The 16,353-nt window shown below is 46.0% G+C and overlaps 1 protein-coding gene across 4 annotated transcripts in view; it reads left to right on the forward strand.

The window, feature by feature from the left end:
• Nucleotides 1-16,353, forward strand: part of MLXIP (MLX interacting protein) — a 1,607,115-nt gene that overhangs the window by 451,274 nt on the left and 1,139,488 nt on the right. For all 4 annotated transcript variants that reach the window (XR_013602573.1, XM_078667550.1, XM_078667551.1 and 1 more), the window contains one exon: nucleotides 7,778-7,867. Coding sequence is in view for 3 of the 4 variants with exons in the window: in XM_078667550.1 (XP_078523676.1) it covers nucleotides 7,778-7,867 (90 nt within the window). In the remaining variant the exon portion in view is untranslated. The remainder of the gene's footprint in view (nucleotides 1-7,777; nucleotides 7,868-16,353) is intronic.

Consider the following 16,353-nt stretch of genomic DNA (forward strand, 5'->3'; position numbering starts at 1 on the left):
CGTCCTTCTGTACACCTTTCCTCCAATACTACTCCTGCCCAGAGTAGTATGCAGGAATGACTGGGCACAAGTCATTCTTGTGGCTCTGGATTGCGCACAGAGTTGGGTATGAGCTGTTGAGCATGACCACCGGTCCTCCGGTCAGGCTACCTCTTCCAAACTATCTTCTGTCGTAGCAATAGGGCAGGGTCCTACACCTGAATCTGTGTGGCTTTCGACTTTCCTCCCGAAGTCTGTGATGTTACTATGGCAGCCTGGCATTCATCCACCAAAATGGTATATGCCTGCTGTTGAGAAAAATGTGTATAATGGTGTACATTCCACAATGTCAGCACCTCCATCTGCACCTCTCACACAAGTTCTTTTGTTTGCACTGTCTTTGGCACAGCAGGAATCTGCTTTGGGCACAGTTAAGAGTTACCTAACTGCCATCTCTGCTCTTTTGCTGTTGCCAGACCAACCTTCTCTCTTTAAGTCACCTGTTGTGGTTCGGTTTCTCAAAGTCCTGCAACATATATTTTCACCTAAGCCCTTAGTCATGTGTCAGTGGGATCTCAACATGGTCCTTACCTTTCTCATGTTTGCACAATTCGAGCCTCTAAACAATTGTTCTCTTAGGCTGCTGACCATCAAAACTCTCTTGGTGCATCCTCCTTATACCACGGTTTACCCAGACAAACTGGTCCTCCGAACACATGCCTGCTTCCTCCCAAAGGTTGTCACTTCTTTCCATGTAGGTCAGAACATCACCTTCCCTGCCTACCTTCTTTGCTCCACCTCGTCCCTCCAAAGAAGAGCAGAGACTCCAACACCTGGACTCATAAAGAGCGTTGTCATTCTACCTTGACCGCACAAGAGTTCCGGGTGGACCGTCAACTCTTCATGGGATATTTAGGAGCAAAGAAAGGGAAAGTTGTATAAAAAGAACCATCTCATGAACAATTCTCCTGTGCATTACGATATTCTATGCATTGGCCAAGAACCAGCCCCCTGAAGGCTTGCGTGCTCACTGCAATAGAGCCAAGGCCGTAACCACTGTATTAGCGCGTGGCATTTCTATTTTGGACATCTGTCATCAGCGACATGGGCATCCCTGCACATGTCCAAAAATCATTACTGCCTTGACCGTCCAGTCTGTCATCATGGGCATTTCACCCATTCGTTCCTACAGGATTGTTTTATTAAATAGTATTTGCAGACCCTCCTCTGGGGAGGTATTGCTTGGGTACTTATTCAAAGGTACGGAATCTGCAGCTTGAAGTCTCTACCAGATTGCTTACCTTAGGTAACGCCTTATCTGTTAGAGACTCTGTCTAACCGCAGATTTCTTACCAACTCTCCAATCCTTCCCCCTCTGAGAACCAGGAAACAGCCTTAATAACAACGTGTGAAAAACGACTGACCTGAAAAACGAATCCTAAACAATGACCAATCTGTTAACCACGACATTCTTAACAACGACTCACATGAACCACGACTTTCCTACACCACGAAAATAATGACCTTGTGACAGGCCAATAGATGGCACTATTGTAATTACAATGAAAAGCCTTTCCAGACTTATGGCCGTTCGTTGAATTATCTTGCTAAACTGTTTCTTGCTAGGCTGCAAGTAGCCTCAGGTCTGCCTACAGGTTCCTATTGTCGACCTAGCCAGTTTGATGAAGGAGGTATGGTGCTTGATCACTCTATGTTCGGGGCTACTATCTATGGAAGTCATTAGCGATACATCTTAGACACAAAATGGCCACCTGAAATTCAAAATATGTCTAAAGACTCGCCTATGGTCCCAGGCACTTGGATTCGCATATCCTCTTCCCAGCGGCACTATCCAATAGGGTACGAGAGAAATGAACACTGAGGACACTGAAAGATGGTAGTAACCCAGTGGTGGGGGGGGGCATGGCTTGACAGGATAACATGGTGGCTAAGTTATCTTGCTGCTCCAGCACTGGGATCCCGTAATCCGCACCATCTGCTGTGCTGAAGGGTCATGCGGCACATCAGCACTGATTCGGAGCAGTGTTGCACTGGGGAGAGAACTGAGACCAGGGCGGTTGTGCACCGTGAGCTTACAAGGCAGCTGAGGGCAGCCTGCCTCACTTTAGACTGGGTGCTGCCACCGCAAGGCCGGGAATTGAGACTTGACCATCTGATGTAGACACTGGAGGGCTTGGAGTGAAAGGCAATTGAAGGTGTCAGCGGAGACAGAGTATTCGCTGTGCCTTTTCTCTCCCTACCCCCGGCCGAGAGGATTCTGAGCCGGGTTGCTGGAGAACGCGTCTAACCATCAAGCAGCATCAGAGGCTGAGCCCCAGGTGAGGTGCGACGAAGCCCTAACTTACATGAGGAGTGCTGAAATATCAGAAGTGGTTGTCTGCACTAACCTGCCCTCAGAAGATAGTGGTGCAATCAGGTAATGAGCAATTTAAAAAAAATGTTTGTATTAATTACAATTGCAAATAATCACAAACACTATTATGCATACAGTTCAACCTTATGACATCAGGTGCATGGTATTTAACAATAAATAATAGATCAATCAATCAAACCAGATACATTTTGGTTATTCCTTGCCGTTCCATTTCTACGGTCGGTGATATACACAAGTCCCCTCGATATTTGTTCCACCCAACCCACTTTCTTGGGACATCCTCTAGATTTATACACGTCTTTTTCTGCAATCATGCACTTATCCAATTCCGCAGCCCAAGCCCCTGTCTTTGGTCTTTCTGCTACCCCCCACTTCATTGCTGTTGCTCTTTTCACCAGTGTATATACCAAAGTAGCCAGCTGTTGCTCCTCCTCCATAAGATCGATTACTTCCCAAATATTAAGAAGTCTTAATTGTGGCGTAAGGTTGGTTCATTTTCCCTAGAGCGTCCTGCAAGTGTTTTGTCACCCCCTCCCATATGAGCCGTATAAAAGGGCATTCGCATATTGTGTGGTAAAAAGTTGCCTCTTGGTGACACCCACGCAGACACAGTGCATCCTGTCTAGTTCCTATTCTCACTAGGGTAACCCAAGTGAAGTACGTTCTATGTAGAATTTTAATTGTATCAAATGAAAGCGAAGTGCAATAGCTGTTTCTCTTGGGGACATCAGTGCCGTTTGCCAATCATCGTCTGCTATGTCGCCCAAGTCGGCTTGCCATCTCTCCGGAGAGCTTGAAAGGGATCAGGTAGGTTGTTTCATAGTTTGCGGTATGTTAGTGATATGGCCCTATCTGGGATCGGTGCAGAGAGCAACCGGACGTCCAAAGAGGATGAGTCCGGTAAAGTTCCTATATCTGGGAGTGCTGCTGTTAGGGCGTGACGGACCAGCAAGTATCGTAATGCCTCCCCCTGTGCCTATTCGTATTTCTCCTGTTATTCACAGAATGTGAGGATTTTACCTTTCTTAACTGGATAGCCTATGGTTGAAATTCCTATTGTATCCCATTTATCAAATCCTGGTTGATAACAGAGGAGTCCTAAATTCTGAGTGGACCACACGGTGTGGCCTGTGTCAGTACATCAGTCCAGCCCAGGCGTTTAGTCTCCTGATGCCAAATCTCCACAGTTCGAGCCGTAGGGCCCAGGTATCTCCCTTTCCGAAGCTTCGTATATAAAGCTCCTAGGCAACCCTCTTTCCCATCTGATATCTGTCTAACAGGGTCTATCGGAGAGTGATACATTCAGCGGTACATCCAGTGATTTACTACCACCAGTTGTGAGGCCCAGTTAAGCAGTCGTATATCCGGAAGTGCAATCCCTCCGTCGTACCACCATTTCGTCAATTTGCGCAACGCAAGGTGCTCTACCATTCAGCAATAACGAACGAACCTCGCCCTCAATGCTGGTAAAAAATGCGTCAGAGATTTTATAGGGGCAATTCTGGAGGATATATAAAATCCGTGGGAGAGCCATAATCTTAAACAAAGCTTCACGGCCCAACAGAGAAAGCGCTAGAGATCTCCAGTGTTTGACATCATTACGGAGTTTCTCTAAGGGACCAGCTTGATTTTTATCATGAAAGAGTTGGGGGTCTGGGGTAATAAAAATCGCCAAGTAGCGGAATCCATCAAGGGCCTCCTCGATCTCACAGCCCTGAGGAAGCCTAGGAACTGGACCCCGTAGAACAAACAGCACTGATTTAGTCCAATTTATGGCGCAGCCGGGGTACTTACCAAAGTTGGTGAAGATATTCAACAGTCTATGTAATGATGCGCGGGGGGATGCTAAATATACGAGGGTATCGTCCGCGTAAAGCGATATCCTATCTTCATGTCCTTTAGCCCATTTCAGCCCTCTAAGTAGTACGTCTCCTCTCACCCAGGACGCCAATGGCTCCATGATCTAGGAGAAAATCAGGGGCGGCAGGGGGCAGCCCTGTCTGGTACCTCTTCCTAAGGTAAACACTAGAGATGTGTGATTATGAAGTGTTACCTGACCTCGCAGGTCCTCATACAGCAACTGAATCCAGCCCAAAAATTTCGAGCCAAACCCCAAGTTCCGTAGCACCTGAAAAAGGTATGGCCACTCTATGGAGTCAAACACCATGGAAGCATCTAAGGAGATATATATTTTTGCCTCCCCAAAACACCGTGAAGGCAATGGATGCTTAATGCCGTATTCCTCCCTGGCACAAAACTAGATTGGTCCTCGTGCACCAATGATGGAATTATTGATGTGAGACGGTTTGCTTAAAGAGGCTTCCCCGGTTTTCGAATAGCGACAATTGAGCCCAGGCGTTGATCGTCAGGTAGGATTCGTTTCTCAAAGCTCTCATTATGCATGTTTTTAAGGTGGGGTGAGACCCGAGAGCCCTCTGACTTAACAATTTCAATAGGGACTCTGTTAGGTCCCATTGCCTTCCCTGATTGGATACTATTTATGGCCCCAATAATTTCGTTGTCTGCAAGTTCTTGTTCCAGCACACTTCTATCTGTGTCAGATAGTGTAGGCAGGTTTATGTCCGCTAACAGTTGTCGGGAGTCTTCAGTTGTATCTGTGGTTGAGGAGGTGTAAACCTTTTCTAAGTGGTCCGCAAACGCTTCTGCAATATCTCGTGGATCTGAGATCTGCGTTGCATCCTGAAGGGTCAGTCTGGGCACCCAGCGGTCACCCTGTTCCCGTCTCCAACCAAGCTAGCATTTTCCCCGCCCTGTCTCCCATCTCATACACCTTTTGTTGTGTTTGTAGTAGTCTGGCCCGTGCCTTCTTACCTGCCAAGGTTTTGTACTCCACCTGGTTAATGGCTAATTGATGTGTTGTGACTTAATTCGGGAAATCAGTATTTTGCTCCTCTAGCTTTTAGAGCTCGATCTCAAGGTCTGACAGCTGTTGGTTCTGCTTCCGAATATACCCCACTTTTAACACCAGTGCTTGCCCCTTCACCACTGCCTTATAGGCCTCCCATATTGTCTGTGCCGATTCCATCGAACCAACATTTTCAGCGAAGTAAAAGTCTGTATGAGCGAGCAAAGTCTCTTTTATATCTGGTATTTTAAGCAGCCAGGGATTAAGGACTATGGTGCTACGCTGCCTACTTTGAAAGTGAGTGAGCTCGACCCACACCGGAGAGGGGTCCGAGATAACTGTCAGCAAGGGGTAATGAGCAATTTAAATATTTTTCATGGTTTAGGAACTCGTTGATAACAATGTAGTGGTTTGGGATTACTTGTTGTTTAGGAATACTCGTTGTTTATCCTTCGTGGTTAAGGAATTCGTGGTTCAGGCAGTAGTTTCCTAGTATGGAAAGTCGCGAAAGTAACTGACATCCGCGAGCTGAGGTGGCGCTTATATATAGGTACTGCACACTTCACTTCCGGCACCTATACCGAGCTGAAGGACGTCACCTACCAGCATGCAATGGTACAGCTCTTCTGGATCCAGTCTGATGCCTGGGGATATTCAAAGGTAAGAATCTGTGGCTAGTTAGACCCTCTATCAGATAAGGCATTCCCAAAGGTAAGTAACTTGTTCAATTCAGCTTGAAGGTAAAAATTTGCTCATAATGGGTCCTCCTAGTTGGTTTTGGGATATTTGCCTTTACAAAAACCGACTTTGTAGCATTGGAAGGCTTAATCTTTTGTATATATCAACAGGTTATTTGAAAATTGCCCAAGCCTTTGGATCCAAGCATAGCAATTTAAAAAAAAATACATTGATTATTTTTTCCCCATCTTCCATTGTGGTATTCGTTTATCCTAGACAAAGCCAAATTTCAACATAACATTTTTATTGCACCACTCATTATACAGTGCAGGAAATATGCAGCCAGTTGTGACTTTTGCATTTCAAGAAACACATTTGGGGGACATAAAAGTACAGGCAGAGTATCTCCCAATCAAAGGGAGAATGCAGCCGGGTACGACATTAAATCTTCATTTCACTGTGCAACCACCTGGAGGAATTTTTTACTTATAAATGCATACAGACCTGGCGCTGTAGAAAGAAAATAGTGCTTGGTGGGTGGCATGAACAGTGTGTCTGAAATGGTCTCGGTAGCATCATGGAGCTATTCACCCCTGGCGTTGTTCTGCAGCCATCTCGCACATGCCCTTGATCCAAGGGCTTGTGTCACCTTTGTATGGACAGTGCAGTGTTCCTCATCAGTCTTACTAAAGTGCACTTCGAAGAGGCTCTGTCCCTCCTCCTGTGCTCTAAATCCCTCTCATTTGTCACAGGCAAAGTATCCTTAATAGCAGCTTATTTCCAGCAAATAACTCCCTAGTCAGAGCTGCATGACCATGCAGACCCATGATCTTGGGGATCAGACAAGAATTTCCTCCTGAAGATGTTTTACTTTTTTGAATTTTTTCAAATTAGCCTGCTTCTGCCTTTTAACAGATCTTCCAGTAAAAATATTAAAATTATTTACATTCAACCTGTTGGTATATATGAAAAGCAAAAATGTGTTCTTAAGCTTTATTTTCCAGATTTCAATAACACGGGCAACGAATTCCTCATCAGACATTGTTTTTGCTTTCATATTAGGTATTGTTATTTTTCTAATTATTGAGTGTACGGCGTTGCTGGAGAGTCAAAAAAATAGTGGTTAAAATGAGTTCTGGTTGAATGCTTGTTTGTATAAGAATCGATCTCTTTAATATCACTTAAAATAAATAAAATATGAAAGTTAAATATTGTATGGTATATGAAGCCATGAGTTGTAAGCTACTGAGCCAAGGTTTCATGGCGCCTACTTTTTGCTATTTTCTTGCTTTTGTCACCTTAATAGTTGAACCTGCTTCTGTGTATCCTGTGCTTGTGTTGCCCTGGTTGTACACCTCTGAATCCATCGGCCCCCTCGTTCTCTAACACTCTTTTTCTTTCAAAGAGTTTTTTTGTGAAAGACGTCCTTTAGACGTTATATACATTTGTAAATACAGTGTAACTGCAAAACTTTAAATTCCGAGAGAATAGCCATGATGGGGAACTTCTCCTTCCTGACATGGTAGGTTGTAACCTCCTCCCTCCATCCCCCCACCACCTCACTCCTCTCGTCTTCCACTGCCTCACACTTTCACACCAAGGGCCCCCTCTCTCCCACGATACCCACACATGTGTACACAAGCGAGGTGTTACACGACTATTCCTGGCAATTTGCACTTTAGGGATTTAAACCCATACTTTTTGCTTTTCATACGTGTTCCCTTGCCCTTCTGTTCATGAAAACATTTAACAATGAAAGTGTTTCAATACTGCGTTTCACAAAGGCGTTTCTGTTAGTCATGCCCTCAAACGATATAATGTATAAACCATATCATTTATTGACTTATTTCAAATTGCAGGCCATTGCAACAGAAGGGAAATATTGGAAAAGAAGAATTGAAATAGTCATCAGGGAATATCACAAATGGAGAACATATTTCAAGAAAAGGGTATGTTTTTTACTTGGCCATTTGTTAATGTTTAAATGATGTAAAATTTGATAATATACTCAATACTTAGGAAAGAATTCTGTGTGACGCATGACTTTGGCTTAAGTCAAGTATAATTTGAACTGTAATATTTTTTCATATATATATATATATATATATATATATATATATATATATATATATATGTATATATATATATAAGCAAATGTCCCAATAGTGAGAGGAGCTCTGTAGCTGGTGCCGGCGGCGAGGTTCAGGACACCCTCGCAAAATACCTCTCAGCAAAATGGTGGGGATCCTACAGAAAATAAACCCAAGAATTTAACCTATGGAGTAGTGTGCGGCGTGTTTCTTTATTGAAACGATTTTGCTGAGAGATATATATATATATATATATATATATATATATATATATATATATATATATATATCTGCAAACCTCAAAAGAATGGCTGCAAGCATTTAGATCTCAGTGTCCTGCTGTTGGTGTAGGTCAAAACGTTGGTCATTTTATGTGTAAGACGTTTGAACTGCTCTTAATTGTTTTTGTGATGGGGCTATTTTCTCTGGCGTTTCAAAGTATTTTTTTTAAGGCTCTGAAAAGAAATTAAATATATTTTGTTGTCTTGCTGTCCCTTCTTCCCAATTGCCTGGGAAAGGCTCCAGCTACAAGCAGAACCTACAAGACTTCTCCACAAGATAGTTTAAAAAATGTTTTGCCAAGCGTAGGCATGAGTTACTTGGGTATACCTAGCTGTTCAAACCCAGTTTTCTTTTTTTCTGACTTCAAGCATAACACAGGGAATAGCTTTTCTGCGATATTTACCTTTTGTAAAGATGTGCTATTTGTATAGCACAGCCTAGTCCAAACGCAGCAGAGTTCTGTACACTGTCAAAGCCAAGGATGCATTCAGCAAGGAAATGAAGACGTAGCTGGAACCTGGGAGTAGACTTATTACATCTTAATGTAGCACTCTTTAAAGAGGTCCGTTGTCAGGTCTTTCCTAAATTGGAGCATGGTTGAGGAAGTCTTGCTGGATACAGAGATGTTGTTGCAAATCTTAGATTTATAGCTAGAAAAGGTCTGTTTTGTTATTCCTTTGTTTCACTTTTTGCCTTCTATCTGATGGTGTCATGGTGGCATGTGTTCCGGAAGCCACTGGAGATGGTGAACTAGTTAGCCAGATATGCCGGTTGCCAGCAAGAAGAGCTAATGGGGTTGAAATCATAATGGGAGTTATCTGGTCATATTTCTTAAGTCCTGCATGGGATGTGCTGCAGCATGTAGGATTGCCTTAATAGGAACATTGTGTAGTCTGAAAACTACTATTTAATAAGGAAAGGTCCAGGACTGGAAAACGTGTTTCCTAACACATGTATTGTAGTATCACCCAACTGATGAGTACTGCCAAATTTCCCAGGTCCATCCGTGACTAGCGGCTCCAGTCCTGGCTTTTTTCTCTGTAAGTAGGATGCCCTTAAAGGAAACTGTGTGGAATCTGGGAGGCCTTGGATCAGGGCATTGTTTTCAATGGGCCCATTGCTGGGGGTGTGTCCTGGACAACATCTGTATGTCAGGACGAGGCGGTTCAGGACCTTCAATGGAGAATGAATGATTCCATCCTGACTTGCAGCAAGCCATTCTCCCTAGCCCATCCAGAGCATACAGTGTTGTCGGATGTGTACACTCTTGGCTGCCGAGGTCAACTACATGAGGTGTAGATCAGAGGCCTCTTGTGTCTACTGGAATAGAGGCCACTCATCAATCTTCTGGAGCTTCCTTTCTTTCTTCTCTCAATAGAAACCGTGTGTAACATCTGACTGGTAACATGACCACCATATTGTACTGCAGCAAATAGTGTGGTGGTGATCATTTGCGCTATATATCGAGAAGCTGAGGCTCTTGTACTAGCTAGACCTTATCCAGTATTATGGGTGTCTTACATAGATTCACATGCCTGAATCATTCCCCGTCGTCGAGACGGGATTCTCCGGTACATAGAAAAGTAATGTCCTATAGACATATATAGAGAAAAATAGGCCTAAGGGCCTCGCCTTAGTAGCCTATCTATGTCCTTTTGTAAAAAGGACCAAACTCCAGAAGGTAGCCAATCAGCTATCACCTCCCTCTAGAACCTTCCTGTCAGGAGCCTCAGTCTCTCAGATTATCTACCGCACGTTGTGCTAGGGAGTCTCCATCTGAGTTCTCCTCAGGTTTCCTTGTTTAAACTCTTTTCTTCACAGAAATTGGATATTTTCTTCATAATTCTACCATGGCTGATCCACAGAAGAAGGGTCTCTTCAGAGCTTGCTCTTCTTGTGGTAAGAAGAGGCTCCATATCGATGATGGGCATGAAACCTGCTTATACTGTCTTTATCCGGATCAGACTCCAAAAGAAAGTAGGATTTGTAGAACATTCTCTACAAAAACTCTAAAAGACAGAGAAGGACGACTACTACTCTGGCTGAACAGGCTGAAAACCAGAGACAACCTGGAGTCTTCAGAGGACGGTGAGATAGCTTCTGTTTCCTCTAAATTATCCTTGAAGAGGCCAAGGGTTGCTTCCCCTACAGACGTTCCTCCTAAAAAGACTGTCAAAAAGTCTTCAGAGGCAAAATCCACAATTTCTGACAAGGAGGTTCCTGCCTTCAGGAAGCCTGCGCCGTCGTCGACGACGACCTCGTCGACGCTTTCCTCAGCGCAGAAGAAGACTGTGTCTCCAGTCTATGTTTCGACGTCGACGACGACGGTGTCGACGACGACGGTGTCGACGACGACGGCGTCATCAGCCTCCTCTTCGACGACGACTACTCCATCGTCGACGGCGGGTAAGCTTGTGTCGTCGATCATCCTCATTAAAAAACCGTCGACGACGATAAGGACTTCACCGACGACGACGACATCAGCGGCGACGACAAAGCCAAAACAGTCGACGCCTGCGCCGTCGACACAGAAAATCTCGACGACGAGCATTCCGTCGACGAAGACATCGATGACGATGAGGTCACCGTCGACGAGTGCACAGTCGACGAGGATACCGTCGATGAAGGTACCGTCGACGGAGGTACTGTCGACGAAGGCGCCAGCGACGACCGTTGATATTCCGTCAACGACGACACCGTCGACGATGCCATCGTCGACACCATGGAAGCAATCGGAGCTGATTTCTCCGTCGTCAGCTGCCATTCAGCCGTCTACGACCCCACCATCGACGACCGGGCCATTACCACCAGCGGACGGTCTTCCTCAAACCCCTTTGGGAAAAAAGGGCGCAAAAAAGTCAATAACACCAGACTTAACGTCTCCCAGTAGGGTGCAAAAGTTGCCCCCGGCTCGCCTACTGCAGGACGAGGAATCAGACGAGGATATGTACGAACAGGCTACCAGTCCTTCACATCTAATAGTGAAGTGCCAAAGCACTGATGAGGAGGGGGATGAAGTGGAATTTACAGAAGAGACTGAACATTCACAAGTCCAGACGCAAATCACGCCTATGGTATGCCTTCCAGTGTCTATAGTTTCAGACTTGCAGTTCTTGATCCAAGACTACAAGCAGCGATTTCCTGATTCGTCCTCTGCTCCATGAATGGGGACAAATCCAGCTACATCTGGACCGACGCCATCTTCACGGCCCAGACCATCACCATTAGTGATCCGTCAGGAACGAGAGCCAGTGCAGGACATCCCGTCTTCTGACGAGGAAGTCGAAGAACCGGAGAAAAGGAGAGGTCCGAGATGACCAGTCTGACCATGGAGATGATGAGGACTACATCGCTCCATCTCCTGCCACACCTGAGCCCACTACCTCAGACTCACCGCCAGTGGACATTGGCGGATTTCATAACTTAGTGGAGAGAGCGGCCAAAAGATTCCATATGACGTTAGAATCTCATGAAACAGACTGTTTCCTGTATGATTTTTAAGACCCGGTTAGGAAAACAACCAGATCAATTCCTATCATTGACCACATATGGGACCAGGGAAAACAGCTGATGCAGACACCAGCCTCAGTCTCAGCAGTGGTACCAAGGCTGGACAACAAAATATAAGGCACCAACAACAGCGCCAGCTCGCCTTAATGGTCATCCCAAACCAGACTATGTGGTTACCCAGGCGCCACAGAAAAATTCTAGGAATCCGTCATCTCCATTGTCGGCTCCACCGGACAAGGAGGGCAGGAAACTGGACAGTATTGGCAAACACTTTTCCACCACGTCGGCCATGACTGTCAAAGTAGCTAATTCCATCGCGCTACTGGGCCGCTACAACAGACAATTGTGGGAGGATATTGGTCCGTATCTGGCTGAGCTACCTGATACCGTGAAAGAGGAGGTTCAATCACTCCTTAAAGAGGGCCAAACATCAGCATCGGAACTTATTGACTGTGCGATGGATGTTGCAATGACCGGCTTCAGACAGCTAGCAGGGGCTGCGGTCTTGCGAAGGCAGGGGTGGCTTCAAGCTACATCTTTTCGCCAAGAGGTCCAAACTAAGGTGCTGGACATGCCTTGCGATGGCCAACACCTCTTTGGGGAAAAAATCGACAAGGCCCTACAAACGATCAAAAAAGATACGGACACGGCAAGGGCGCTTGGCACACTACAGTTTAGGAGCCAGTCCTTTCGAGGGAGCAGAGGAAGAGGTCAATCCTCTTACAGAGGATCTTACCAAAACAATTCCACATACTCTAATAATATAATCAAGGCCGATCGCAATACCAACAGCATCAGCAGCAACAAGGTCGCCAGACCTCCTATGGAAAGTCCAACTACAGGGGAAAGAACCAGAGGAAACCCACTGGCGGACGCCAATGACCTTTTCCAACAGCCAGTCCGTCCACAATCTAATTTTTTCAAACTTGGAGGAAAACTGACACACTTCCTCGACAATTGGATATCAATTACAACAGATCGGTGGGTGCTCCAATTGATCCAATTCGGACATTCATTGGAATTCAAATCAATTCCCCCGACAACTCCTCCTCGCAAAAGGCAACACAGGAATTTACAATTACTCCTTCAAGAGGTCTTTTCCATGTTGAAGAAAGGAGCAATAGAACGAGTACCATCAGCCCACAGAGGGAAGGGATTGTATTCCCGCTTCTTTCTGATACAAAAGAAAGGGAAGAAATGGAGGCCCATCTTAGATCTCAGGGCACTCAACACATTCTTGAAGAGTCAATCGTTCCGCATGGTTACGAACCAGGAGATTCTGGGATTACTAGAGGAAGGGGACTTTATGACGTCTTTAGATCTGCAAGACGCATATTACCATATCCCTATTCACAAAGGCCACAGGAAATTCCTCAGATTCGCAGTGGCGGGTCAACACTATCAATTCTGCATCCTCCCATTTGGCCTCAAGTCGGCACCTCGGATATTCACCAAGTGCCTCTCTCCAGTGGCGGCTTTCCTACGACAGCATGGACACCAGGTCTTCCCATATCTGGACGACTGGCTGGTGAAAGCACCATCAATGACAGGCGCAGCCAAATCCTCCAGCGCCTGTCTCAATCTTTTCCACCACCTGGGCCTGACACTCAATCACGAGAAGTCTACTCTGCAGCCCTCCCGAGTTCTTACCTTTCTCGGGGCGACATTGGATACGGAATGTTCAAAAGCATTCCCGTCTCAGGAGAGGAAGCTCAAGCTTATCACTCTGGCTACCGCAGTAGCATCGAAGAAAACCTTACTGGTCCGAACTTTCAAGTCCCTCTTGGGGATGATGTCCTCGTGTATCCTGCTTATTCCCCACTGCCGGCTCAGAATGCACCCACTGCAGGAGGCCTTGACCAGACAAAGGACTCAAAGCACAGGTTCTTTCGAGGATCGCATTGTGATAACTCAACAAATGACCAAGGCCTTACTCTGGTGGAGGTCGCTCAAGAACCTCTCACAAGGGCACCCATTCCTGCTTCCTGCAGCCCCACATGTGGTAACAACAGACGCCTCTCTAGAGGGATGGGGAGCGGTCCTCCAGGAATTGCAGATCAGCGGCAAGTGGATGGACCAGGAAAAGCAGCTCCATATCAACCTCCTAGAGCTGAGGGCAGTTTTTCTAGCTCTGCAGGCTTTCCTACCGCGCATCAAGAACTCCCCAGTGCTCGTCAGGACCGACAACACCACGACGATGCACTACTTGAACAAGCAGGGAGGAACGCGTTCGCTCACACTATCTCGCGAATCGCAGAAAATCTGGAACTGGCTTGTGACCCACAGTATCACGTTAACAGCGGAGTATGTCCCAGGCAAGGACAACGTCATAGCAGAAGCTCTAAGCAGACAGAGATCTATGTCCCACGAATGGGAGCTCGACCAAGAGGTGCTAGATCACATCTTTTCGAAATGTGGGACACCGCAGATCGACCTTTTTGCCACCAGGGAGAACGCCAAATGCCGCAACTTCGCAAGTTGGCATCCCCAGTTAAGGTCCCTCGGAAATGCATTTTCCATCGCCAGGTGCAACGTGTTTGCGTACGCCTTTCCGCCGTTCCCTCTGATACGAGTCCTCAGAAAGATGAAGATAGAGCACTGCACTCTGATTCTGATTGCCCCGTTCTGGCTGAGACCTCATTGGTTCACGGACCTCCATCGCCTCTCAGTTCAATCACCAATCCGTCTGTCTCAACATCCATCCCTGCTCACGATGTCCAACGGCCAAGTACAACACCCGAATCTGAAATCACTCAGGTTATCGTCTTGGCTCCTGAGTACCGAGAGTTCTGCCAGCTAGACATCCCGCAGGAGTGCAAAGAAGTCCTCGCGAAGGCAGGAGCGGAGAACACAAACAAAACCTATTCCTTAAAGTGGAAACGCTTTTGCATCTGGTGTAAGGACAAAAATCTACATCCCTTTCAGGCTACTCCGGAGCAGCTACTGCCATACCTGCTACACCTGGCACAGTTGGGCCTTGCACACGCCTCCATCAGAGTTCATTTGGCGGCAATCTCACGGTATACAAGAACTTCAAAGGGCCCTCTCTCTGGTCACACAGGTTAATAAAACAGTTCCTTAAAGGACTCTACAGATCCTTTCCTCGGCCAAGGAGGGTTCCACCAACATGGCATCTCAATGTGGTCCTAAACCAATTGATGAAACACCCATTCGAACCCATTCACAGGGCAGACATCAAATACATTTCCTGGAAAACAGCCCTCCTACTGGCACTGACCTCAGCAAGAAGGGTCAGTGAACTACAGGCTCTTTCCATGCAAAGTCCCTTCATGCAGTTTAAGGAAGACAGAGTGGTTTTAAGAACTAATCCTCGGTTTATTCCTAAAGTCCCGTCGGACTTCCATTTAAATGAGCCTATAGTCCTCCGATCATTCTTCCCAAATCCCAGAACTGCAGCTGAAAGAACTCTGCACTCTTTGGACCTGAAGTGGTGTATTAAATTTTACCTTGACAAGACAAAACAGTTCAGGAAAACTAATCAGCTATTCATCGCTTTTAGTAGACCAAGAAAAGGCATGCCGCTTTCCAAACAAAGTATTTCAAGATGGATATCTTCGGCAATTGCCTTTTGCCACGACAGAGCCGGACGGCCACTGCACTCCAGAGTAAGGGCTCATTCTACAAGAGTGGTGTCCACATCGGCTGCACTGTTCGCTGGGGTGCCAATACTGGACATTTGCAGAGCAGCGACGTGGAAGCCGCCGCATACCTTCACCAGGCACTACTGCCTGGATATGGAACTGATGCAGGATGTAGCAGTAGGCCAGGCTGTGCTTCGCCATCTATTCCAATGAGGTGAGCCTTCCTCCTTCCCACCATCCTTCGCTGGTATGCACATTTATTTACTTATTTCTTGTTATTTATTGATGGCACATAGTCGCATGATATGTATTATCTACAGACTGGTATATGCTGTTCCATCAGAAATGTGCATAATGTATTGCTTGCTACTCTGATTCAGGCATGTGAATCTATGAAAGACACCCATAATACTGGATAAGAAATGCGTTACTTACCTGTAACTGCAGTTATCCAGTATTGGTGTCTTTCATAGATTCACATGCAACCCTCCCGCCTCCCCTGGAAGGACTCACTTATCTCTCTAACAGCATTACAACTACCTAGCTTGGTGCATACGAAAATCTGAGAGACTGAGGCTCCTGAAAGGAAGGTTCTAGAGGGAGGTGATAGCTGATTGGCTACCTTCTGGAGTTTGGTCCTTTTTACAAAAGGACATAGATAGGCTACTAAGATGAGGCCCTTAGGCCTCTATTTCCCTATATATGTCTATAGGACATTACTTTTCTATGTACCGGAGACTCCCGTCTCAACGACGGGGAATGATTCAGGCATGTGAATCTATGAAAGACACCAATACTGGATAACTGCAGTTACAGGTAAGTAACCCATTTCTTCATGGAATTGTCCTAACTTTTAGCCCTGCCAGTAGGGTAGCATGAAAGGCCATGACAAATAAGCTTAGCATTTACCATCTAGCTGTCCATGAGTGGTGTCTGCAAGTGGAGGTGTTA

The sequence above is a fragment of the Lissotriton helveticus genome, chromosome 11, assembly GCF_964261635.1.
Source record: "Lissotriton helveticus chromosome 11, aLisHel1.1, whole genome shotgun sequence".
Taxonomy (NCBI): domain Eukaryota; kingdom Metazoa; phylum Chordata; class Amphibia; order Caudata; family Salamandridae; genus Lissotriton; species Lissotriton helveticus.